Source organism: Bufo bufo, chromosome 10, assembly GCF_905171765.1.
Source record: "Bufo bufo chromosome 10, aBufBuf1.1, whole genome shotgun sequence".
In the NCBI taxonomy this organism is placed as follows: Eukaryota; Metazoa; Chordata; class Amphibia; order Anura; family Bufonidae; genus Bufo; species Bufo bufo.
This window is the reverse complement of record NC_053398.1, coordinates 130,654,994-130,681,935: the sequence shown is the minus strand read 5'-3', so window position 1 is coordinate 130,681,935 and position 26,942 is coordinate 130,654,994. Positions and strand designations below refer to the sequence as shown.

The window sequence follows — 26,942 nt, the reverse complement described above, 5'->3', positions numbered from 1 at the left end:
CCTTATTCCTTTAAAATGTAACTAATTAGGGCTATACTGGTGCACATCCTAATGTACTATGCACGCCTATAGTGACTAAAGAACGTCAAGGAACATGGCATCTGCTGATGTCACCACCACAGCCAAGGTTCTCCGTTTGGTATGTGGCTACAGATGCCCCATCAAAGACATGAATCCACTGCCATCTTGGCCAGATTATTAAACCAGAGCCAACCCCCAACCGTAAGAGCTTCAGATTTTGGAAGTTCGATGAAGCTGCAGTCGTCTTTTGTTATGGTTCTGCCTGATAGACACAGGACTCGAACCAAAAACCTCTTCCGGGGGCATTAATGGTTGAAGTTCTTGTTGCTGGATGTCTGCAGAACCTAAATGACTTTTTATACCTTGTGATTGAGAACCAGTGAAAGGAAAACAGCTGCAGGTCTCTGGCAGAGTCTGAAGGGCTGGTGGACTGCAAATCTCCTGCCTCAAACACTTAGCTCCATCTGAGTTGGTGTCAGGAGCTGGTGGAGACCCAATGCTCTCTAAAGAGGAGATGCTTTGCTTCCAGGACTTTTGTAGATCAACCGGGACTATTTTTGTAGTCTCTAAAGAGATACGGACCATGTTTTCATCTGGCTCCCCTTTCCATGGAAGAACCTTCTCAGCCATAGTTGGTGATGGTGGGGCAATTCGAGGACTTTGACAGACTCCCAACATTCCTGTGGATATAATAAAGTTTATGTAGGCTATCATTTATTACATGTGCTTTCAAAATTTCTACTTCTATGGAAGAAGTGGGAGAGAAGAGGCTGTTATATACCCTTGACACCACTTTTGTGGAGAAACAAAGGTCTGAACCTGTGAGTCTGATCTTTGCTTTATCCAATATGTATAGAGACAGTGGGCTGTTTGCATATGCACAAACCACCATGAGTCTCACACTTATGGCTTGTTTAAAGAATTTTCCCACATCCAGTACTTAGCCCCTATCTGCAGGACTGGGGATAAATGTTTGATCAGAGAGGGTCCACTGTGACCCCCTCAGAACATTCATCCCTATGGGACTGCAGAGAGCTGAGTGCTATATATGGCAGTCCCATAGAACAGAATGATAGCAAACTCATGTGACCATGGGACTCGATTCTCGTGATCGGCGGCGCACACAGCAGTTGTACCCCAATTAATCTGGCGCTTATCTCCTATCCCCTTACCTGAGATTTTAACATTGTGGAGAATCTCATCTGTTGCACGAGCAACAAAGGTTATACCCTCGTCCTCTTCTATCATAACATCTGAAAAATCATCTTCTGAGTCGGCAGTGACCACAATGGATGCTGAGAAATTCAGAAACAATATTATTTGCCATTCATGTGCATTGTCTAAGAGCAGCACAGTAAGTATGCATGGATTATAATGAACTTAAAGTGTGCCAAAGCAGGAGTTTAAAGGGAACCAGTTATGGAGAGTAATTTGAATGCAGTGCGACTTTCTAATATACACATTGCTCTGTTTTCTCTCTGTCTTGTTATCAATGGCTGCAGAAAGGTAGATATCGCTCACACAACTGCTTGCTCTGGGGTTGCCATGGTAGTAGTAGCAGCAAACTACCTCTGCAACGATGCATGGTCATGTGACCTTCAGAACACAGGTCACCTGACAGGAAGTCCAAGCACAAAAGAGTTAGTTTGATGATGCTACTATGGCAACCCAAGAGCAAGCACAATATTAACGTATATATAAACAAGGAGTGAACATCACTATTTAAAATATGTCTACAAACCAGAAGCTTCGGGAAGACCGAGGCAGCTTCAGCATCACTGAGGTTTTGAGAAAGGGAGAAACTGAATACGTCTTTTCTGATTTGCAAATCCCACAAATTATGCAGATGCCTAAAAATTCCACTTGATGACGAGATTCAAGTCTTACCGGTATTTTTCCAGCTCACAGCTTTGCTCTGTCTTCCATTTCGTGACTCAAGCTCCATGCTAGTTCTTCTCTATCAAGAGAACAAATTATAAAAAATAAATTACTACATGTATAGCTTATGTTATATGGGCAACTCAGCTTAAATAAATGAGAGTGCACCCCCAAAGGGGTCGTCTCACTTCAGCAAATGTCATTTATCATGTAGAAAAAGTGAATACAAGGCACTTACTAATGTACTGTAATTGTCCATATTGCCTCCTTTGCTGGCTTGATTCATTTTTCTATCACATTATACACTGCTCGTTTCCATGGTTACAGCCACCCTGCAATCCAGGAGCGGTGGTCGTGCTTGTACACTATAGGAAAAAGCGGTCCCAGTCACCAAAGAGTCTGGAACCTTTTCCTCTAGTATGCAAGCACAGCCACCGCTGCTGGATTGCAGGGTGCTTGTTACCCCTGGTTTGCACTTCCAAAGGGAAAAATTATTGGCCCAACCATTACTGGGGCACAGTCAGGAGTGGACTGGCTATAGATCCCAGGGAACCGCTGAGCCCTCCTCACAGCCATCAGCCTGGTAAGTAATGATGTGACGCTTGCAGGGTTAATTAACGCTGGGAGTGTCAAGTACTTATGTACTTGGCCAGCAGCTGTAGATGCTATCCTGACTCCTGAATTCAACTGTATTGCCATCCTGCAGAAACTGGATTAGGAGAACAGAACATGGCAGCTGGTGCCAGCCACCACAGAGGAACAGCTTCAGGGGAGGTATTTTGTGCCGCTGGGGCAGTATATTTGGATGCACTGTGGTATTGTGTTCTGTTGGGGCAGTATATTTTGATGGACTGTGGTATTGTGTTCTGTTGGGGCAGTATATTTTGATGCACTGTGGTATTGTGTTCTGCTGGGGCAGTATATTGTGATGCACTGTGGTATTGTGTTCTGTTGGGGCAGTATATTTTGATGGACTGTGGTATTGTGTTCTGTTGGGGCAGTATATTTTGATGCACTGTGGTATTGTGTTCTGCTGGGGCAGTATATTGTGATGCACTGTGGTATTGTGTTCTGCTGGGGCAGTATATTTTGATGGACTGTGGTATTGTGTTCTGTTGGGGCAGTATATTTTGATGGACTGTGGTATTGTGTTCTGCTGGGGCAGTATATTTTGATGCACTGTGGTATTGTGTTCTGCTGGGGCAGTATATTTTGATGGACTGTGGTATTGTGTTCTGTTGGGGCAGTATATTTTGATGCACTGTGGTATTGTGTTCTGCTGGGGCAGTATATTGTGATGCACTGTGGTATTGTGTTCTGTTGGGGCAGTATATTTTGATGGACTGTGGTATTGTGTTCTGCTGGGGCAGTATATTTTGATGCACTGTGGTATTGTGTTCTGCTGGGGCAGTATATTTTGATGCACTGTGGTATTGTGTTCTGCTGGGGCAGTATATTGTGCTGCACTGTGTATTTGGCTCTGCTGGGGCAGTATATTTTGATGCACTGTGGTATTGTGTTCTGCTGGGGCAGTATATTTTGATGCACTGTGGTATTGTGTTCTGCTGGGGCAGTATATTTTGATGCACTGTGGTATTGTGTTCTGCTGGGGCAGTATATTTTGATGCACTGTGGTATTGTGTTCTGCTGGGGCAGTATATTTTGATGCACTGTGGTATTGTGTTCTGCTGGGGCAGTATATTTTGATGCACTGTGGTATTGTGTTCTGCTGGGGCAGTATATTGTGCTGCATTGTGGTATTTGGCTCTGCTGGGGCAGTATATTGTGCTGCACTGTGGTATTTGGCTCTGCTGGTGCAGTATATTGTGCTGCACTGTGGTATTTGGCTCTGCTGGGGCAGTATATTTTGATGCACTGTGGTATTGTGTTCTGCTGGGGCAGTATATTGTGCTGCATTGTGGTATTTGGCTCTGCTGGGGCAGTGTTTTGTGCCACTATATGGTATTGCTGTCTCCGACTACTTGTGTTGGCCTGCCTTCTGTAAATTTGGACTCGCCTACAAAATGGGGCCACTTTAAGTCCTCAGTTCAACCCTGGGCCCCGTGCTGTTAGGGCTCTAAAGAAGCTACAAAGAAGCCTTTAACGTAGAGATCGGCAACCTCTGGCACTCCATTTGTTGAGAAACTACAACTCCTGGCCTGTTCCATCCACTTCTATAGGAGTTTCAAGAAGAATCAAGCCAGTATTTTCACAACGGTTAGCATGCAGGAGGAGGTTGCTGATAGAACTAGAAAGACCATCTCATATCTTCACCTCAATATCTACAGCATCTAATAGTCTGTAAGGAGGATCATGCGCATGTCTGCTAAGGGGCAGGGGCTAATTCCTGCAAGCTTTTGACCCGCAGACAATGGAAGTGACCCGGAGTCCTGCGTCCAGAAGAAACGTCGATAGACTGATACATCGCCAATGATGGGTGGAGGACGTGGGTCAGACCAGAGCTGAGAATTTTCTATACACAATAGGAAACTTCAATCACAAAGTTAAAGACAAAGATCACAGTTTTCCATAACCCTTAAGACTCGTCGTGGGGTGATACGGTTTTATTAAATTCTGTCTGCAAAACATTGACACTGAGAAATCAAAGCTTTGCAGCTTATGAACACCAGATAGACACTGCTGGAAATAGGGGGCAGCAGACAGTGAGCCGCAGGGTGCTCAGATTTTATCCGAAGACTGGGGGGTGCAGGTATAGGGGTTGCAAAGAAACCAGTTACAATGCAATATCTTGCGGGGCCTATAGTCCACATGACAAATGTGTAGGGACTCCTGCATCATCAGTAACAAATACTAGTTATTATTTTATTCATTTATATAGAGGTAACATATTCCACAGCGCAGTACAGAGATTGTCATCACCCATTATCCCCATTAGGTCTCACAGTCTAAAGCAGGCATCCTCAAACTGCGGCCCTCCAGCTGTTGTAAAACTACAACTCCCACAATGCCCTGCTGTAGGCTGATACCTGTAGGCTGTTCAGGCATGCTGGGAGTTGTAGTTTTGCAACAGCTGGAGGGCCGCAGATTGAGGATGCCTGGTCTAAAGTTACTTCTCAGTATGAGTTTGAGAGGAAATCTGCACAAACACAGGTTTTGCCCATGGTCAGATTTGAATCCAGGACCCCAGCACTGCATAATAAGGGCTTATGCGCACGAACGTGTGCCGGTTGAGCCCGTATTGCGGCCCCCAAACAGCGGGTCCACAATATATGGGCCCCGGCCGTTTTTGCACCACATCACAAATGCAGACCCATTCACCTGTTCTATTTTTTTGCGGTGCAGACGGATGACGGGCCCATTCAAGTTGAACAGGTTTGGATCTGTTTGCGGCAGCCGCACGGATGTTGCCGTGCATTGGGGACAGCAAATTGTGGTCCCTCAATGGACGAAACAGCCAGGCAACAGCCGTGTGCATGAGCTAGCCACTGAGCCTCCTTGTAGATTCCCTACAGCCTGCCATTAGGCACAGCGCCCGCTTGCAGGGGGTGCAAATGGTAGTTCAGAAAGGATTATAGAGGGTCCTTTGACTAGGCTGCCACCTTCTCTACATGCCACAGAGCAGCTGTAGGTGCTGAATCTATAACACACACACACCACCAGATTATGTGGGGTACAGGGCTGGGGTATCTAGTCTGCAACCCAAAACAAAACTCCTGAAACTCTCATAGCCTCCCATGAAGCCCAGCACAATCCCTGCTCCAGTGAATACTCCACTGCACACAAAACCTATTTATCTCTGAAAGCTAATTATCATGATTGGAGCTGCCGGCAGAAGGTCATGCTCCATTTTGCACTAATGGATCCCAAGCTGGCAAGTATGCTCAATAAGATGAAAGGAAGAGGGGTTGAAGTCTTCAGGACCCCCATATAGTGCTCAGCGCTCAGTATAGGAGGACAGAATGAAGTCGCTGAGTGAGCGTCAGACACAATAAACAAGGCAAGAACCAGAACCGAGACCTAATGGGAATGAGGGGAGTGAAGCACTAATCACGGCAGCCGCTCAGACCTCATCCTGTAACTTTTAGGATTGCTTTTACAGCAGCTGCTGCATTCAATCCGGGGATGGTTGCCAATGTATTCAGGGACCGAGGCAAAGAAGAGGTTCAGCCAAGTTGCATCTGTTAGAAATACAGTTAGATCCTGCAGTGAAATAGATGCACATCTGAGCCTGTGCTGCAATGAGCATGGCCAAGGGATGACTACCATGATTTAGGCATCTTTCTAATATACTTTGGGGGAGATTTTTCATCCCCTGTGCAACAGAAAAATGGTGTCAAAAAGTGGCAAAGTTGGCGCACCACCACTTGTGCAAAATGTAGCACTTTTTTCTGGACAGCGGGCAGTGCGGAGCTCCTTTGCTGGTATTGCTTTCAGTTTGGACCAGCAGCGAGCTACAGAGATCCTCCACAATTATTCAAGGCGTGTCCCTCTTAATAATTGTGGCACGTCTGACACCAGCAAGAAATAGTGTAATACTCTGGTCTCAGTAATTGTCCCCATTTGTGTTTAATGTCTCTCAGCATAAGACCTTTATTTGTTGTCAGTGAATGGAAACCTTCTTGTTAACATCCAGAGACTGAAAACACGCTGATACCAAATACTATTACAGATTGTTTCAGTGGCATCTAGTGAACGTAATACGGTGCACATGGTCCGATAGTTTTCTACAAAGCATCAGTGCAGGTAAAGCATATGTCCGTATGTCTGTTCTGCAAAATAATAGAACGTGTCCTATTATTGTCCGCATTATGGACAAGGGAAAGGACTGTTCTATTAGGTGCCGGCTGTACCGTTCCACAAAATACGGAATGCACACGGATGGTATCCATGTTTTCCACAATTTATGGACCGCAAATCATCCAACATCGTGTGCATGAGCCCTTAATTTGGGCCTAGGCTGGGCTCAGTAATCAGGGAGGGCTCTGTGAGAGGGGGTTTGTCTGGGGTCTGTATTATTTTAGGTGTTCTGGGACTGTATTGTTTTCGGTAATCTAGTTTCTGGTCTGTTCTGGGGTCTATATTTATCGAGGGGTCTTTTTTGAGGGGTCTGGTTTGGTGGTCTATTTTTTAGATTATATCTATTTTTAGGGGAGCAGGTGTCTGTAGTTTTTAAGGGGTCTGGTCTGGGTTCTCTATTAGTTTAGGGCTTCTAGGAGTATCTATATAAATTTGAAAAAACTGAATGTGGTACCCAGACCCGAACTTCTTCACTTAAGTTCAGGTTTGGGTTCGGTGTTGTGTAGATGTAATTATTTTCCCTTATAATATGGTTATAAGGGAAAATAATAGCATTCTTTAATACAGAATGCTTAGTACAAGGTCAATTGAGGGTTAAAAAATAAAAAATAAATTAACTCACCTCCTCCAATTGATCCTGTTCTTTCTTCAGGACCTGTCAAAGGACCTGTGGTGACGTCACTGAGCTCATCACATGGTCCAATCACATGGTCCATCGCCACGGCGATGGACCGTGTGATGTGACGTCACCACAGGTCCTTTAGCCGGCAGCTCATGATTAAAGAAGTAAGAAGAGATCGGCAGCTACGCGATCAAGAGGAGGAGGTGAGTTAATTTTTATATTTTTTTAACCCTCAATTAACCTTCTACTAAGCATTCTGTATTAAAGAATGCTATTATTTTCCCTTATAACCATGTTATAAAAAAAAATAATACAGTGAATAGACTGTCATCTTAGCAACCATGCGTGAAAATCGCACCGCATCTGCACTTGCTTGCGGATGCTTGTGATTTTCACGCAGCCCCATTCACTTCTATGGGGCCTGCGTTGCGTGGAAAACGCTGAATATAGAACATGCTGCGATTTTCATGCAACGCACAAGTGATGCGTGAAAATCACCGCTCATGTGCACAGCCCCATAGAAATGAATAGGTCCGGATTCAGTGCAGGTGCAATGCGTTCACCTCACGCATTGCACCCGCGCGGTAAACTCGCCCGTGTGAAAGGGGCCTTAGGCTGGTTTCACACAGGCGTTGCGGAAAAAGATGCGGGTGCGTTGTGGGAACATGAGCGATTTTTCCGCGCGAATGCAAAACATTGTAATGCGTTTTGCACGCGCGTGAGAAAATCGGCATGTTTGGTACCCGAACCCGAACTTCTTCATAAAAGTTCGGGTTTGGGTTAGGTGCTGGGTAGACTGTATTATTTTCTCTTATAACATGGTTATAAGGGAAAATAATAGCATTCTTAATACAGAATGCATTGCACAATACGGCTGGAAGGGTTAAAAAAAAATTTAAAAAAATTTAACTCACCCCAATCCACTTGCTCGCGCAGCCCGGCTTCTCTTCTGTCTTCTTCTTTGAGGAATAGGACCTTTGATGATGTCACTGCGCTCATCACATGGTCCATCACATGATCCATCACCATGGTGATGGACCATGTGATGAGCGCAGTGACGTCATAAAAGGTCCTTTTCCTGTGCACAGCAAAGATGAAGACAGAAGAGAAGCCGGGCTGCGCAAGCAAGTGGATTAAGGTGAGTTAAATTATTATTTATTTATTTTTGACCCCTCCAACCCCATTGTACTATGCATTCTGTATTAAGAATGCTATTATTTTCCCTTATAACCATGTTATAAGGAAAAATAATAATGATCGGGTCTCCATCCCGATCGTCTCCTAGCAACCGTGCGTGAAAATCGCACCGCTTCCGCACTTGCTTGCGGATGCTTGCGATTTTCACGCAGCCCCATTCACTTCTATGGGGCCTGCGCTGTGTGAAAAACGCAGAATATAGAACATGCTGCGATTTTCATGCAACGCACAAGTGATGCGTGAAAACCAACGCTCATGTGCACAGCCTCATAAAAGTGAATGGGTCCGGATTCAGTGCGGGTGCAATGTGTTCACAGGCTGTGCACATGAGCAATGATTTTCACGCATCACTTGTGCGTTGAATGAAAATCGCAGCATGTTCTATATTGTGCGTTTTTTCACGCAACGCAGGCCCCATAGAAGTGAATGGGGCTGCGTGAAAATCGCAAGCAAGTGCGGATGCGGTGCGATTTTCATGCACGGTTGCTAGGAGACGATCGGGATGGGGACCCGATCATTATTATTTAAAATAACGAGATTTTTGTATAACTTACCAGTAAAATCTCTTTCTCGCTCTTTCCTTGGGGGACACAGAAGACCTTGGGTATAGCTCATCTCCCTAGGAGGCGTGACACTAAGTGAAGACTGTTAAGCCCCTCCTCCACAGCTATACCCTCAGCCTGGAGAGAGAGACTGCCAGTTGCGTGTCCAAGTAGTGAGAAAAGGCAAAGTCCAAAAATTGGAACCAACAAGCCAACTACCCAAAGGGTAAAACAAACTCGGAAACAGTCAGAGAAGAACAAAGAATGGGTGGGTGCTGTGTCCCCCAAGGAAAGAGCGAGAAAGAGATTTTACTGGTAAGTTATACAAAAATCTCGTTTTCTCGCCCAGTTTCCTTGGGGGACACAGAAGACCTTGGGACGTTCAAAAGCAGTCCAAAGGGGGAGGGACCACAGCACCAAGGCGAAGCACCCGAAGGCATCAAAAAACCGCCGCCTGCAGACCAGGCGGCCCAAAACAGCATACGCCGAAGCCCGAGTATGCACCCTGTAGAACTCGGTAAGGTGTGCAAGGAAGACCAGTGACCGCCTTGCACAAATGCATGGCCGAAGCCTAATGCCTCCGGCCCAGGAAAAACCCGACAACTCTGGCCAAATGAATGGTGACACCAAAAGCAGAACCCTGCCCTTGGTGCGGCCACCACAACAAGAGCCACTCTGAGAAAGCGAAGGAAAGCCACCCTGGAGGCCGTCAACCCTTTGCGCGGACCTCCTGGAAACACAAGAGACCGAACGTCGACAAGAGTCGGAGATCTCCAAGTAAAAACTGCAAGGCCCAAACAACGTCCAAATCGGTGAAGTGTCCGTTCCCTGGGGTGGGAAGGGGAGGACGACTGCCTCAATGAAATGAAAGACAAACACCACCTTCAGAAGGAAGGAAGAGACGGAATGGAGAACAGCCCTGTCCTGGGGGAAGACAGAAGGCTCGGAACAAGAAGGGCCGCCACTCAGGCACCCATCAGAGACACGATGGCTACAGAAACCCAACTGTACAGGACAGAAGGAGTAGAGGGAACTTCTGTAACGGCTCCAAGGAAAAATTGGAGCGCCAAGAGCCTAGTATGTAGTTCCCAGGACGGTACCGGAGGACAGTACAAAGGAACCCAAGAGCCGCTCCATGGAAGAAGTTCCTGACAGGCCCAGAGGGTCGGGGAACGCTGAAAGAGGAAGGACAGGAATGACACTTGATACTTCAAGCAACAGAGTCCCAGCCCCAGGTCCAGGCCGGACTGGAGAAAGACAGAACCATGGAGAAAGGCAGAGTGGGGGAACGCCCAGCTTCCCACAGAACCCCAGGTAAAGCCCTAAGTCCTACCACAGATCCTGGACGAAAAACTCGGCTAGAAGCGAACACTAGCGAGCCCACTAGAGTCGCCTGGGCAAGCGGGTGAAAACCCAATGATCAGGCGCAGACCAGTAACACGGGTAGAACAGTCGGTAGAACTGGTCCCGTCGGCCCCCGAGCAAGGTTGTCTCGTATCCCCCCAGAGTGGGGAAGCAGAAGGACAAACGGACAGGAACCGAAGGGTCCGCCCAGCAACCGCCAGGACAAGACAGGCTAAAGCCGAAGCCAATGTAGCCACCACAGGAAGACGGACTACAGTTCCGGTGTGGGAGATCTAAAGACAATCCTGACCAAATGGTAGTCCTCCCAAGTTACCGAGAAGGTGAATCCAAAGCAGAAACATTGCCTAGAATGGAAAAAAACGCAATCTGCACCCAGCGGGAGGACAGAAAACGGTAGACCCGGTAACTAGGCACACAGCTAGTACAGCCAGTGTGGACAAGGGAGACTCAAAAGGAACACCAGAACCATCCACATGAACAACCATGCTCTCCCCAGAGGGAAGGGCAGTGAAGGAACAGCCTCTGAAGCGTGGCCGGAACAGACGCCACATCGGAATGATCTGTACCGAGTGGGAGCCAAACAGAGCCGGCGAGAAAAGGCAGGCGAGACAGAGGCCGGTATAACACCCTCCAACCGAAAGGGGGAGTGGGCAACAGAGAGGCCATAGGACAGCTCAAAAGCAGAACACCGCTACACAGAGACGCCCGGTTCACCGCCTCGCAGAAGGCGAATACCCTGAAGAACCCAAGGTGGAGGTCCCCCGGACCTGTATAAGCGAGCACCCAAGAGAAGTTGGGTGACCTTCCCAAGAAGAGCGGCCCGAACCTGGTAGCAGATCAGACTGAAGCACCGAGGGCGCCAATCCGGAAAGAATCATACCACACTGCACCCGAAGAGGAGGAAATGGCATTAGGCGAGGGGACCGTAGTCCCGCCAGAGCCAACATAAAATGCGAAGGGCGCTGCAGACAGCGCTCTTGACCATGCGACCACTAGCACAGGGAAACAATGCCGCGGAAGGACAAATGGGCCAACGAAATGAATGAGTACCACCCAGCTCTGTGCAGTAGCGAACAGTAGAGCCCGTCTACTTAAATATAAGGTATTCATTTGTTGTTTATTGGACAACACCTTAGGCTTACACAGATGGACAGAATGATCTCCTTAGAGAATAGTGCAAGGCTTGCGGCAATCATCGTATCCCAAGAGAAAAAGTATGTCGCAGGAGGAAAGGAGGCATACGTACGAGTAGCCCCGTAAGCAGTGAGAAGGCCAACCCACCTACGGGACGAGAAGGAAACAACGCACAAGAACGTCCGCTCACTGCAAAAATATCACTCAGCGAAGAGGGCCAGCCACAGAGTGCCACAGTATCTACGGGAGTGCAAACTGAAAGGAGTTATGCACAAGACTAGTATGGTATGCGATGGAACGCAAACTGACCGCCCCGAAAAAGGGGGGAAAAGTACCTGGCAAGCTGCAGTGGGCAAGAATGCAAAGGCCTGCCCCAAAAAGGGGGTGATGCCCAAGGCCGTACCTACGTCAGAGAAGTAGGGCATACCATACTTCGCCCAGAAAGGCGCCATGCACATGGCCACACAGTATCCAGCAGGAACGCAGGAGGTCCACCTAGTGAAAAAGGGGGGCATGCACAGGGCTATCTTAGCATTAAGTGAGTGTGCAACAATTCACCCAACCCGAAATTTCGTGAGAGTGTAACTACTCCGCCAATGAAGGGGAACATGTGCAAGTCCAGTACAGCACATACAAGGACAGCCTTGAATCTTGTGAGCGTGCAAAATTCCACCCATGGAATGAGGGGTGGTCACGCACAAGGCCAGCACCGTATCCAATGGAAGCGCAAGCGTTCCACCCATGTTAGAGGCCATGCTCAAGGCCAGCAACGTATCTGGTGAGAGTGTAGTATGCCGCCCAGAAAAGGAAGGGGGGGGGGGGGGGGGGTCATGCACATGGCCAGCATCGCATCCAGGGAGAATGCGAGCAGTCGGTGAGAATGTGTGTATGCCACCGAAGGAGGCATGCCCATGGCCGGCAGCGAATCCAGTGAGAGTGCGTACACCGCCCACGGAAGAGGGGTCATGCATATGGCCGGCCGCGGATCCAGAGAGAGTGCAAGCACCCCGCTATGTATAGGGGTCATGCACATGGCCAACAATGTACCGGCGAGAGAACAACCACCGACCGAGGGAGTGTATGTATGCCGCCACCCGGGAAGGAGGCATGCCCAAGGCCGGCAGTGAATCCAATGAGAGTACATCATACCGCCTATGTAAGGTGGTCATGCACATGGCTGGCAGTGAATCCAGTGAGAGTGCCGAATGCCGTCCACAGAAGGGAGTCATGCCTATGGCAGGCAGCGAATCCAATGAGAGTGCCGTGTTCCACCTATGGAAGGGGGTCGTGCACATGGCCAGCATTGTATCCGGAGAAACTGCAGTAGGCCGCCAATGAAAGGGGGATCATGCACAAGGCCAACCCGCAGTTAGGGAGAGTGCAGTATCCCGCCCAGGAGGGGGGTCCTGCACATGGCAGGCACCATAACTGGAGAGGGTGACGAATGTTGCCTACAGAAAAGGCATGCACTTGACCAGCGCCGTAGCGCGGAGAGGGCAAGAAACCGCCTAGAAGGGGAAAAAAGACCCTGGCAGCGCCGCAGCCGGGGAGCGCGAAACCATGCCGCCTATGGAAGGGGGGCATGTATACAGGCAGCACTCTGAGATGAGGCTGCAGCGTCCTGCGCAGCCCACAAGTCATATATATAATAAATAATTTTTTTTTTTTTTTTTTTTTAAAAACACAGCCTCACTGAGGCAGAAAAAAATAAAATAAAAGGGGGGCCACCTACAGGGCACAGATCCACCCATACAGGCCCATCGGAAGCCGGCCTGTGCCCAAAGGGTTAACAGGGATCCGGCCTGGGGGGCGGCACTGCGATCCACTGGGGGCGGGGGAACCTCCAGGCGGGAAGAATTCGCGCCTGGAGAAGTTCCAGCCCCCTCCAACAGAGGCCTGAATTTTGCGGCCTAGTAGGCCGTGAAGCTGGGGCCTAAATTTTTAGCGGCGCCCGGCTGACCGGGGCCGCACAGTATTTAAAGTACCGGCCGGCCTACGGAGCGGCACGTACCGGCCGCGGGTGCCCACCCCGCGGGCCGGAAGAGCCGGGGACTAAATTTTTAGCGGCGCCCGGATGACCGGGGCCGCACAGTACTTAAAGTACCAGCCGGGCCTACTGAGCGGCACATACCGGCCTTGAAGTGGAACACAAGTTTTGCGGCGCCCGGCCGACCGGAATGTTCCGACGGTCGGCCGGGGCTGTTGAAGCACTCATTTGCAGGCCACGGTGCCCACCCAGCTGTCCGGAAGTGAGGACCCTGCACCCGGCAGCCATTTCGCCCCTGGAGCGGGCCCCTGCCTAGAACAGCGCTCCATATGGCCGGCAGCTACAACCACCTTTCCCCTGGACCGGTGCCCGTGAGAGTAGGGAGGGTCAGTGGCAGCAAGGCGCGGGCCCTCTGGCCCTGAAGTAGTGGCCGGTAAGAGGGAGGGGGACCCTGAGACCGAGTCTGTGAGGGTGGGACGCCTGCATAACCCCTCCGTCAGGGGCAGCTAGATGCGGACCTCCGCAGCTCCCTAGGCATTCCTCTTGTAGGAACAAGGGTGCCAATGTCCTGGAGGCCAGGAGAGAGGGAGCAGAATGTCGCCCTGCGACAGCCCAGGAGCCAGCCTAGGTCTAGCAGGGACAGAAGGGTCCATAGGCCCAGTATAGGGTCAGGCACGCAGGAGACCGGGGGGGACGGGGGGACGTAGGGCTGGAGAAGCCTCTCTCTCACCATAGTCGTCTTCACCCTCGGTCCGTTCCAGCAGGGTCGCCCCTTCAGCTACTGGCACCGTAGTGGCAGGACGCTGGAAGAGGGACTTGGCGTGCGGGCGACCCTTGCGCTGGCGGGATGTAGGGGAGCTGGGCTGCCCTGATCCACCTTGCCTTCTGTGGGGGAGGCAGCAGTGCGGGTGACCGGCACTGGCGCAGCTCAACCCCGGGAGAACAGAGAGGTCTAGTGCGTCTCTGTTATCCCTGATGATCTGGAACAAAAAGAAAATAAAAAAGTAAAAATCTAAAATTGAAACAAGGAGAAAGCAGCCCTGCAGAGCAGGGAGTGTCTTGCCTCCTTGGACACTAAGCAAAAAACTGGCAGTCTCTCTCTCCAGGCTGAGGGTATAGCTGTGGAGGAGGGGCTTAACAGTCTTCACTGTGATGACGTCACTGCGCTCATAACATGGTCCGTCACATGATCCATCACCATGGTGATCGATCATGTGATGGACCATGTGATGAGGGCAGTGACGTAATCAAAGGTCCTTTTCCTGTGCACAGCAAAGATGAAGACAGAAGAGAAGCCGGGCTGCGCGAGCAAGTGGATTAAGGTGAGGTAAATTATTATTATTATTTTTTAACCCCTCCAGCCCTATTGTACTATGCATTCTGTATTAAGAATGCTATTATTTTCCCTTATAACCATAATAATGATAAGGAAAAATAATAAAATCTACACAACACCTAACCCAAACCCGAACTTCTGTGAAGTCGGGTTTGTGTACCAAACATGCCGATTTTTCTCACGCGCGTGCAAAACGCATTACAATGTTTTGCACTCGCACGGAAAAATTGTGCATGTTCCCGCAACGCACCCGCATCTTATCCGGGCCAAAAACATGACGCCCGTGTGAAAGAGGCCTAACAGGGTTATATATAAATAAGGCACAGAATGCAATTAGAGCTGTGACCTGCAGGTGGTGATATAGAGAAATTTCACTCTAGTTGTTAAAGCTTATCCCCAATCCACAAGATAGGGGTTAACTATTAGATCCACTGGAACCCCCACCGATCAAAAGAACAGGTGGGGCATGCAAACTACTGCTTCATTCATTTCTATGGCAGTTCTGGAGATAGCCACCAGGCCGTAGCCGCCGGGTGCCTGCTTTTTTTTAAACAGCAGATGCCCGGGGCTAATGTATGCGATCAATGATGTCGTCGATCGCACACATTTAATCCCTCAGATGCTGTGGTCAAATGTGACCACGTCATCTTGGAGCTCAAAAATCAGGAGCACGCGTTCCCAGCCATGCAGCGGCTACCCCTAGCGGAGATCAGAGTAGCCGGATAGCATGTGCAGCAGCCTTGGTCCTCCTGAATAATCCGAGGCTGCCGCATAGTTTCCTATGGAGACCGTGTCTGTGGCAGGGCCTCATAGGAACATAGTGAAATGCTCATAGACTGCAACGCTAATGCATTGGAGTCTATGAGAGAAGAATGATTGCTTGCTCAAGTTCACTAGGAGAACTATTAAAAAGTGTAAAAGAAAGAAAAAAGTTTTTAAAAATATAAAAATTCAAATCACCCCCTTTCCCGGCACATGAGGGGACATTTTATACTCTTGGAGAACCTCTTTAAGGGCTCATTCACACGACCGTTGGTGTCCCGTGCTGTGAACCGCAAATTGCGGTCCGCAATGCACGGGCACCTTCCGTGGGGCAGGCTCATGGGGATCGCAGACCCATTCACTTGAATGGGTCCGCGATCCCTCCGTTACGCAAAAAGATAGAGCATGTTCTATCTTTTTGAGGTGCGGAGGCACGGAACAGAACCCCAGAAAGCACTCCGTAGTGCTTCCGTAGTGTTCCATTACGTGCTTCCGTTCCGCATCTCCGGGTTTGCGGACCCATTGAAATGAATGGTTTCGCATCCGTGATGTGGAATGACAACAGAACGGTGACCGTGTATTGCGGATCCGCAAATGCGGTCCGCAATACGGGAACGGGACACCAACGGTCATGTGAACGAGCCCTAAAGCTCAAGAAAAACTATATAAATGTTGCATCTTTGTAATCGTACTGTAAAAACAAAGCACATAAAACTGTGGTGGAATTGTGTTTTTTTTTTATAATTCCACACCATTGTATGCAACTGTAAATGGTGCCAAAAGAAAGCACAAATCCTACAAAAAAAACAGCCCTCATATGGCTATGTGAATGGAAAAAAAAACCGTTATGGTTCAGGCTGGTCTATGAGTAAAAAATTAAAGGGGTCCTGAAAGGGTTAATCATTGAAATCTTGTACTCTCTTCATAGGCAGCATTAACGTGTACCTGTGTGTGACGTTTGCATGTATTATCTATGTAATATCCAAACCATGGGTACCATTCATTACAGTAGGATTTGATAAACTCCCCTGTGGACATTAAACAGGGAACCCTGGAGCAATTATCAGCCTGGCAATAATACAATGTCTGCTCTAGAAGGAAAAGAAACAAAGGGTTCTATAAAAGCCAGACTGCAAAATCTATCACAATCTCACCATACCGCAGCACTTACTGGAAAATATAAATCAGAGCAGAGCAGAGAGCTATGGATTATTTAAGCAGCAGCCTCCACCACACACCACCTATTTTCTAGCTTGTAAAGTCTCAGAACCCATAGGAAATTGGAGTTTGCAACCCGAAGAATGATTGGAAAAACTTGGTCTGAGAAGTTATGTTGGCACGAGACATGCAGGACACGTCTCCCACTTCAGATCAGATTCGCTTTCTCTGTTTTCTTGCGGTGCTGGCAGACTTCGGGTAATGGAGAATTTGGATTAATGATAAAAGTGTGTGCAGCAGCAGAATGCTGACTGGTATTTTTCTATTAAGACACAATGTGGTGGGTCTATTTACTAGAATATCAGCCGTGTACGATCTGCATCATCACTTGTGCAGATATCCCATACATTTTCAGCAACATGGGTACAATCACTCAACATACAAAGAAGCGCTATGTTCTACCTATCCATGCACTAGACCTTACGGAAGAATCTCAGCAACTTCCTTTAAAGGTTCTTAAAAAAAAAAAAAACTCTGTTTCAATTATTCACCTCTGCTTGCTACCAGAAGCTAAAACCCAGTACAAACCAATATTTCTCACAGAGAAGGATTTTCTACTGTGCATCCATTAAAGTCAATCATTTGATCCTGTAAGCAAAGAAAGTGCACAGTGCCGCTTCTCTAGGCATGTACTGCGCAGTAGTCAGTAACACTTTTCTGAGGGCAGTGACTGGCTGCAGTGGTCACGTGTTGTCAACTAGAGATTCTGGCTGGGAGACCTAGGGTGGCAGCAGGAGATCTCTCCATTAAGTAATTATCACTTCTTTATTGCACGTGGATCCTCCTAAAACTAGAAACAGGAAATCTTTGGACATGTAAAATAATTATGCTTACTTGGTTACCTTGAGTAAAAGAAAAACTGCACCAAGTTTAAGTCTGCAGTCTTCATTGCTCCTTTCCGTTTACAACCAGCTCTTAGTTTAGGACTTCTCATGTGGATGAGTCCCATGCCATAACACTTGCTAGATGTGAGATCTGTGCGTCCAGGATAATGCTGTCTTCAATAGCCCTCGTGTTTCAGCTTCATTCTTAGACTGATTTCCCTTTCTACATATCCATGATGAATCTCCTCTCACAGATGTTCAGAAGTGTGTGATTCCCCCTCCACTGTGTGGGTGCCTTCCCTTATTAACACTCATACACGCTTGTAGTATTCACCCCCTGCAGATTTCCATATGTTTGCTGTAATCACATCTACATTTTGGATACAGTACAGTCTGTGTTTATCGCCATAACCATTCAGACTGCCTTTCTCCCTATCTACTGCCTGTGTGATCTGCTTTTCTTGGATGGTTTCCTCCCTTTCCACTCTCTGATCTGCCAGGTCCCTACTGTTATTTCTAAGACTGAGAGGAAGAAAGGATAGAACAGAGTCCTTATATCTAGTATCTACGGTAGTTCCTTGTCTTGTTGTTTCTTGTCTGTGCAGTTTGGTTCTTGTTTCTGAAGTTGTAGTTAGTATTTTTAATGTTTGAATCTGCTTTCCAGCTCAGCTATGCTCAATTTTGGTTTCCTGTCAGTGGGTCCTAGCATCCTCCTGCTGTTGACTTAGGGTCAGTATTGCAGATTATGGTTTTCAATAGGGATATCTTTAGGGAGAGTAAGGCCCTTTGCAGTAAGGCCCTTATAACATTGTTATAAGGGAAAATAATAGCATTCTGAATACAGAATGCATAGTACAATAGGGCTGGAGGGGTTAAAAAAAAATAAAAAAGTATTTAACTCACCTTAATCCACTTGTTCGCGCAGCCGGCATCTCTTCTGTCTTTAACTGTGAGCAATAGGACCTTTGATGACTTCACTGCGTTCATCACATGGTCCCATCACATGATCTATCACTATGGTGATGGATCATATGATGAGCGTAGTGACGTCATCAAAGGTCCTATTGCTCACAGTTAAAGACAGAAGAGATGCCGGCTGCGCGAACAAGTGGATTAAGGTGAGTAAAAAAAAAATTTCTTTTTTTTTTAACCCCTCCAGCCCTATTGTACTATGCATTCTGTATTCAGAATGCTATTATTTTCCCTTATAACCATGTTGTAAGGGGAAATAATAATGATCGGTTCCCCATCCCGATCGTCACCTAGCAACCGTGCGTGAAAATCGCACTTGCTTGCGGATGCTTGCGATTTTCACGCAACCCCAATTATTTCTATGGGGCCTGCGTTACGTGAAAAACGCACAAAGAGGAGCATGCTGCGATTTTCACGCAACGCACAAGTGATGCGTGAAAATCACCGCTCGTGTGCACAGCCCCATAGAAATGAATGGGTCAGGATTCAGTGCGGGTGCAATGCGTTCAACTCACGCATTGCATCCGTGCGGAATACTCGCCTCGTGTGAAAGGGGCCTAAATCTTTCTCCAGTCAATGACTCCTGGTCTACCCAGGACTAGATAATGACCAGGGATGCCTCTAGCCTTTCTGCTGCCTGAGGCGAAAACTGAAATGACGCACTCACTGCCCAAGGCCTTTCCGCTGACCCCCACTTGTCCCTACCTGGTGCTGCCTAAGGCAATCGCCTCACCTGGCCTCATTGGCGGTGCACCCCTGATAATGACACATTATCACCATATGGATGTGTATAAAGGTCCTTTTACACACGACAATATTACTGCAGATAGCTGGGAAAGAAGCGTTCCTTCCTGACAATCTGCTGATCGCTGGTGGAGGAGACTCCTGCATTTACATGCAGCGATCTCCTCTAGAGTATGGGGAGGAGTGAATGCCAATGCCATCGCTCTTTCCCCTTCCCATACAGACTTGTTGTTTGCCGGCAGCACAGTATGTTAGTAAGTTTTAATTCTGCAATGGACATCACCTTGCTAATTAAAGCTACTTTTACCACTTGCAGTACCACTCAACGCCACAATTTGTGCAAACATTTCTCGTAGACACCAGCGCAACATCGCCTCCAGCACGATGAATAACAAACACTAAGGGGCAGTCATCTATCTAGATCAGGGGTCAGCAACCTTCGGCACTCCAGCTGTTGTGAAACTACAATTTCCAGCATGCTCCATCCATTACTATGGGAATTCTGAGAACAGCAGAGCAAGTATGCATGCTGGGAGTTGTAGTTTCACAACAGCTGGAGTGCCGGAGGTTGCCGACCCCTGATCTAGATCAATGTCAGGATCCCAAGGAAAAGCACTGAAGGGGTTAAACTAAAGACTCACTAGTTATATTCAGGACCTGGCTTTCATTCTGTTGGCTCTGGCTCTAGTCCTGATTTTTTTTTTGTTTTTTTTATTACTTAGAGGAAAAATCTTGACTTGAGTCTTATTTGATAACCATCCGAGGATAAAATTACCCGGGATGGTGGGACAGTGTACACGGCTCAGTTACGTCAATAGAAGCCGCTTGTAAATACATACAATCTAGATGTTTCCACTCGCCGAGAAACTCAGTTTCGGAACAAGAAGCTCTCAATATGATGTATCTCACTGCCAAAGTAAGCGGAAAATACCCTCATAAACAACCGACACCAAAAGTACAGATTCTGCTGAGAGAGGAGCCGGCTGAGGGCTGGGACAGCTGCCCCAGAGAAGCTTCTACGGTTATCAGGGCTATAGTTCCACCCATGTACTCATGATCAACTTCTTAAAGGGGCTTTCTCATTAAATACAAAATGGTCTATAAATGGTCCAGTTGTACGGCCCAAAAAGTAATGAGCGTATGGTGGAGTATTTTTACTAGAAAAATCTTTATATAATAGGTTTAAAATCCTATTTTTCTTCTAAGGCTACTTTCACAGTAGCGTTCTTTGTGGATCCGTCATGGATCTGCAAAAACGCTTCCGTTACAATAATATAACTGCATGCATCTGTCATGAACGGATCTGGTTGTATTATGTCTTCTATAGCCATGACGTCTTAAACACCATTGAAAGTCAATGGGGGACAGATCCGTTTTCTATTGTGCCAGATTGTGTCAGGCAGCGCTTTGGTGTCCGCCTCCAGAGCGGAATGGTGACTGGAGGCAAACTGATGCATTCTGAGCGGATCCTTTTCCATTCAGAATGCATTAGGGCAAAACTGATCCGTTTTGGACCGCTTGTGAGAGCCCTGAACGGATCTCAAACAGAAAGCCAAAACGCTAAGGCTACCGTTCAGGGATCTCACAAGCGGTCCAAAATGGATCAGTTTTGCCCTAATTCATTCTGAATGGAAAAGGATCCGCTCAGAATGCATCAGTTTGCCTCCGTTCTGTCACCATTCCGCCTGACGAAGCGGAGCCAAACGTCCTGGCACACAATGTAAGTCAATGGGGACGGATCCGTTTTCTCTGACACAATCTGGCACAATAGAAAACGGATCCGTCCTCCATTGACTTTCAATGGTGTTAAAGACGGATCCGTCATGGCTATAGAAGACATAATACAACCGGATCCGTTCATGATGGATGCATGCGGTTGTATTATTGTAACAGAAGCGTTTTTTGCAGATCCACGACGGATCCGTAAGAAATGCTAGTGTGAAAGTAGCCTAAGAGAGAAGGAGCTGTATGAGACCTACAGGTAGTGAACGGCCAAACTACGCACATTCAGGGTTTTGGAGCATGTATTTTAATAAAAATCAAATAAAAATGAAGCAACTTTTTTTTATTATTTTTTTTTGTTTTTCACGCCCTGCCTTCAGGAGTCATAACTTTTAGAATTTTGTGTTCACATAACCATATGGGGGGGGGGTTTGTCTTTTGTGGGCCAAGTTGTATTTTGCAATGGCACTATTTAATATTACATACAATGTAGTGGGAAACTGGAAAAAAAATCCATATGGAGTGGAATTGGCCAAAAAACACAATAGTTTTATCGGTTTGATTTTTTTATGGCTTTCCCTATGCGGTAAAACTGAACTGTGTCCTCCATTCCTAGGGTCAGTATGTTTACAGCAATAATACCACATTTACGGTATATAGTTTTTCTGGTGTTTTAACGCTAAAATTTTTTTTATTTTTTTTTAATAAATAAATCGATGATCAGTTTTTTCTTTGCATCGCCATATTCTGACCAACCTTTTATATATTTAAGTCTATACAGCTGTGCAAGTGCTCATTTTTCGTGGGGTAATCTATAGTTTTTATTGATACCATTTTCAGGTGTCTACGGCTTTTCATTACATTTTTATAAGGAGGTGAAGTGAGGAAAAAACTCTGAAATGGACATTTCGATTTTTTCCATTACGACATTCACAGTACAGGATAAATACGTTTATATTTTGATAGTTTGGGCATTCTGGGACGCGGAAATACTAGTGATGTTTATTTTTTTATTGATTATTTTTAATATGGAGAAAGAGGGATGATTAGAATTTTTATATATATTTTTTTTGTTTTTTAAAGACGCAAGTTAAGCAAAAGTTTATATCGGTGGAGGTCTTAGCGCACTCTCTCCCCTCGCTGCACGAGACGTGCCCATAGACTTTCTATTGAGTCAGTTTCGCTTACTGTCCTGCAGCAGGGAGAGAGTACACGCCAAAGAAACTGAACGGCTCCTTCGATCTTGGCACAGGGAGTCGTTTGGGCCCCAGGAACACAGTGCTCCTAGGAAAAGACCTCTCAGATGCCATGGTCGCAACTGACCACGGCAGACTTTGTCTGTCTTCATTGTAAAACAGCAGAAACTCGGGTGCCATCTTTAAAGACCCGACATCCACCGTATATACAGTATGTATGGTCAATGTCGGTAAGGGGTTATAAATGCGTAAGTCCTTCAGCTAGTTGGTGATGCAGAATATAACATAAATGCATCAGAGCTTTGCTTCTGTTTCTGATGGTTATTTGTGCTCCGCCCGTTTCTCTTCAGTGTTAGATAAAGCACCAGGGAGAGGGAATATGTTGTACACAGTAGATCAGAGTGTGGAACGGGGGAAAGCATCCAAGGAAGACAGATCACACAGGCTGTAGTTTGAGAGGAAAGAACACACAAGGCAGTTTGTGAAGGAGGTGGGGGAGAGTGGATCACACAGGCTGTGCATGTCTTTATAGAGAGAGAGGTAGACTCTGCAGAAGGAGTGATGGGGAATCAAATACTTCTCAGTATCATTGAAAAGAGATCCATCATGAGCTGTGGAAGAGGAAATTACTCCAGGAATGAAGCTGTGCTGATACATGAGAGCTAGTGAACACAGTAACATCCTGGACAAACATACCTTCCATCAGGGGCGTAACTACCATAGCGGCAGACCATGCAATTGCTATGGGGCCCGGGGCAAGAGGGGGCCCAGTCTCCTCTCCTCTGAAAACTTGGTCAGGACTCTACCGTCTAAAGCAGGCATCTCAAACTCGCGGCCCTCCAGCTGTTGTAAAACTACAACTCCCACAATGCCCTGCTGTAGGCTGATACCTGTAGGCTGTCCGGGCATGCTGGGAGTTGTAGTTTTGCAACAGCTGGAGGGCCACGAGTTTGAGATGCCTGGTCTAAAGGAACAACTTTTAGCAAATGAGGCAGTGGAAAAATGGCCCAAGGGTCACTGAAAAGGGTTTAGGCAGAAACCCTTCTGTCCTCTGTGGGGGGCCTGGTTTGATCCTTGCTATGGGGCCCTTACTTCTCTATGTACGCCACTGCCTTCCATCTAGCATACATTACTGAGAGGGACACCCCCACAGGAGAAAAGTCTGAAATTAGGAGCCACCAACAAAGGTAAAAAAAAGAATTTCCATGACAAAGACTAAGAAACTAGAAGCAAAATTCATCCCATCCTTACCTTCTTGCGTCCATCTTTCTTTAGCCGTGACTTGGATGAGCAGATGTTGTGCTTTGTGGATTTAAAAGACTCCAATCTTCGTTTCATGTTTTGCTGGAAAACCTCTTTTTCCTGCCGTTCTTGTTCATCCTGGGTCAAAAAGTGGCGACTGTAGCTGGCTTTGCACTATAACGAGAGCATAATTTCTTGTGAAGGTCAATGTGACAACGGGAACCTTTACAGACATTTTACAAAATGTGTGACAGATCGCACCATCCTGCGTGGTTTGTAGAGACTGCCCCTCAGCACATGATGCATAACTGCGTCTTCTCTGTCCCGCCCACTGCGCACAGTGTCAATAGCCTGAAGATCCAGACACGCTTTGCTCCCGTTCTCCCGCCTGGGGATGAAAGAAGAAAAAAATTGATATTAATAGATGTACAGGACCTTACGAAATTTTGGAATGATTGAGTGATGTCATGTGGTGATGTCACCAGGGATCTCCTTCTGCAGATGTAAAGGCAAATTACAGAGTGGACTTTTACAGGAACAGATGATTGAGGCAATGCAGACAAGATGACATATGGCTCCTTACAGAAGGTTGGTCACTGATGTCTCCGACATGGATGCTCGGCTTGGCATGGATGGCAACGACAGTCTATCCGGTGATACTATATGACCTCCCTATGAGACAGGGTAGTTTATAGGATTAGTGTGAAAGAGATGAAAAGTTAGTGGATTCAGGTGATACCTTTCATTGTAATCCTAACTATTATGATAATGAGATGACTGTTGAGAAGTGATCTTTACAGAACAGAAGAATCAACCAATTATGAGGATCAGTGGTCGAGGGGAAACTTTGAGATTTCAGCATTATTTATTAAAGGGGTTTCCCCCACGAAAAATATTGTACAGTTTTCAAACCAGCACCTGGATCTGAATTATCCACTGAGCTATTCCATAAAATGTATCTGTATAGCACCAGAAGGCCGCACATGCTCTGTTTCATCCTTCAACTGCCCCCTGAGCTGTCATAGGGAGAGTATGGACACGCCCCCTGAGCTGTGATAGGGAGAGTATGGACACGCCCCCTTAGCTGCTGCAGAAAAGACACTCCCCTTGATCTGTCAGCTTGATATAGATCTGGCAGAGCAATGAATGGGGAGATCTCTGGATCCATGTGAGGTACAGACAGGGCCAGCGTTAGCACCCGGCATACCCAGGCAAGTGCTAGGGCCCACTGCTCCTGGGGGGGCCCACTGTGCTGCTATGAGTGCTTCCATCAATACAGATGGAAGTGCTCATTGCTGGAGCGCAGTGAGCCAAGTCACATGAAAGCCTTTTTCAGCAGCATGCAAAGTCCGGTTGCCGCTGTCCTCCTTACAAGCTTCCGTGCTGTGGAGCTTCAGACACGCCCCCTCTTCACTCCAGCAGAGCAGCACATTACCTTACCAGCTTCAGACACGCCCCCTCTTCACTCCAGCAGAGCAGCACATTACCTTACCAGCTTCAGACACGCCCCCTCTTCACTCCAGCAGAGCAGCACATTACCTTACCAGCTTCAGACACGCCCCCTCTTCACTCCAGCAGAGCAGCACATTACCTTACCAGCTTCAGACACGCCCCCTCTTCACTCCAGCAGAGCAGCACATTACCTTACCAGCTTCAGACACGCCCCCTCTTCACTCCTGCAGAGCAGCACATTACCTTACCAGCTTCAGACACGCCCCCTCTACACTCCAGCAGAGCAGCACATTACCTTACCAGCTTCAGACACGCCCCCTCTACACTCCAGCAGAGCAGCACATTATCTTACCAGCTTCAGACACGCACCCTCTGCACTCCAGCAGAGCAGCACATTACCTTACCAGCTTCAGACACGCCCCCTCTTCACTCCAGTAGAGCAGCACATTACCTTACCAGCTTCAGACACGCCCCCTCTTCACTCCAGCAGAGCAGCACATTACCTTACCAGATTCAGACACGCCCCTCTACACAAGACCTGCTTCCTGAGGAGGAGAAAGACCCCAGCGCTGGAGCGGAAGTGTAAGGAGATGCAGACAGTCTGTGAGTATGCACTGTAACTGTCCCTTCTCTGTGGGACAGAAGAAGGGGGGGGGATGTCAGGGAACTCTTCAAGCTGCTGCTGGATGCTGTAGACCAGCAGCTTCATGCTATTTAGTTGTTTTACTGCCTCAGTAAGCAGTTTACCTCCATGACACCTGCCCCCCAAATCCTGTTCTTCTCTTATGTCACTCATCCTCATGGATCCCCTGCTGTCTCCTTTCCTCCCTCATGTATCCAGAGCTCTTGTTCCACCCTCCTATCTCCTATTGTTGCCCTGCACAGACCTCCTGCCACTACTTCTTGTGTGAATCCTCCTCAGAGCCCCTTCCACCTACTTGCTGTGTCCACCCCTCCTGTCCATCCAGGGCCCCAATCACCTTTCTCACTTCTCTGCCTCTCATTATGGTGGTGTCTATCCAGTCATTGTATGGCGGTGCTATCCAGTCACTGTATGGGCGGTGCTATCTAGTCACTGTATGGCGGTGCTATCCAGTCACTGTATGGAGGTGTTATCCAATAACTGTATGGCCATAACTGTATCCACTTCCCTGCCCATGCCACCTTTTTTAGACCCTGCATGAGTGGGGAAAAGATGCAGTTTGCTGACCACTAGGACCAGGCTGTGATCTGTCAGTACATGGCTGCCTCCCCTCTCTGTTCCGCTTTGTACTATTGCTTATTCTGGCACTAAGGCTGGGTTCACATCACATTTTTGCCATCTGTTTAATGTATACCAAAAACTTATACATTAACAGATGCCTCAGACTGATGCTACACAGTGGCGGCCGTTCACCATACAGTTCCATAGTAAAAAAAAAAAAATTGTTAACATATGTATTTACTGGACTCATACTCATACAAAAATTTTCTGTGGGGCCTAGTCAGTTCTAGTTCTAGTTCTATAATGTCCCCCAAACAGTATAATGACCCCCAATGCCCCCTCCATATAGTAAAACCCGGTAATTATTCTGAATGGAGGGCCATTGTGGGGTCATTATACTGTGTAGGGGCCCACTGAGATTTATCGCCCAAAGGCCCACATGAACCTGGAGCCGGTCCTGGGTACAGGGCTGGTTTAGCTTTGTTAGAATTAGACTATCATGTACTATATGGTGTCTGATTTTAATTTTTTACATTACTCATGAGATAACCCGTTTAATAAACAAAAACAAAAAAAAACACACACTCGCAATTCTTCAAAAATGTGTTTCACATAAAAACTGGATTTAAACAATGGGTCATTTTCTGATGGCACATTTCCTTTAAATATAAATCACTCAACTTTTCCAGACTTGAACATTGCAAATCTGCCTAGTTACAGTACAGACCAAAAGTTTGCACACACCTTCTCATTCAAAGAGTTTTCT

General features: G+C 47.2%; 1 protein-coding gene across 1 annotated transcript in view; it reads right to left on the bottom strand.

The window, feature by feature from the left end:
* Positions 1-231: 231 nt before the first annotated feature.
* Positions 232-26,942, bottom strand: part of SLC9A5 (solute carrier family 9 member A5) — a 108,677-nt gene continuing 81,966 nt past the window's right edge. Inside the window, exons 11-16 of the mRNA XM_040408953.1 lie at positions 24,104-24,192; positions 23,782-23,908; positions 23,530-23,694; positions 1,909-1,978; positions 1,194-1,316; positions 232-701 (exon numbers count right to left, since the gene is read on the bottom strand). Of these exons, the coding sequence (XP_040264887.1) occupies positions 232-701; positions 1,194-1,316; positions 1,909-1,978; positions 23,530-23,694; positions 23,782-23,908; positions 24,104-24,192 (1,044 nt within the window). The remainder of the gene's footprint in view (positions 702-1,193; positions 1,317-1,908; positions 1,979-23,529; positions 23,695-23,781; positions 23,909-24,103; positions 24,193-26,942) is intronic.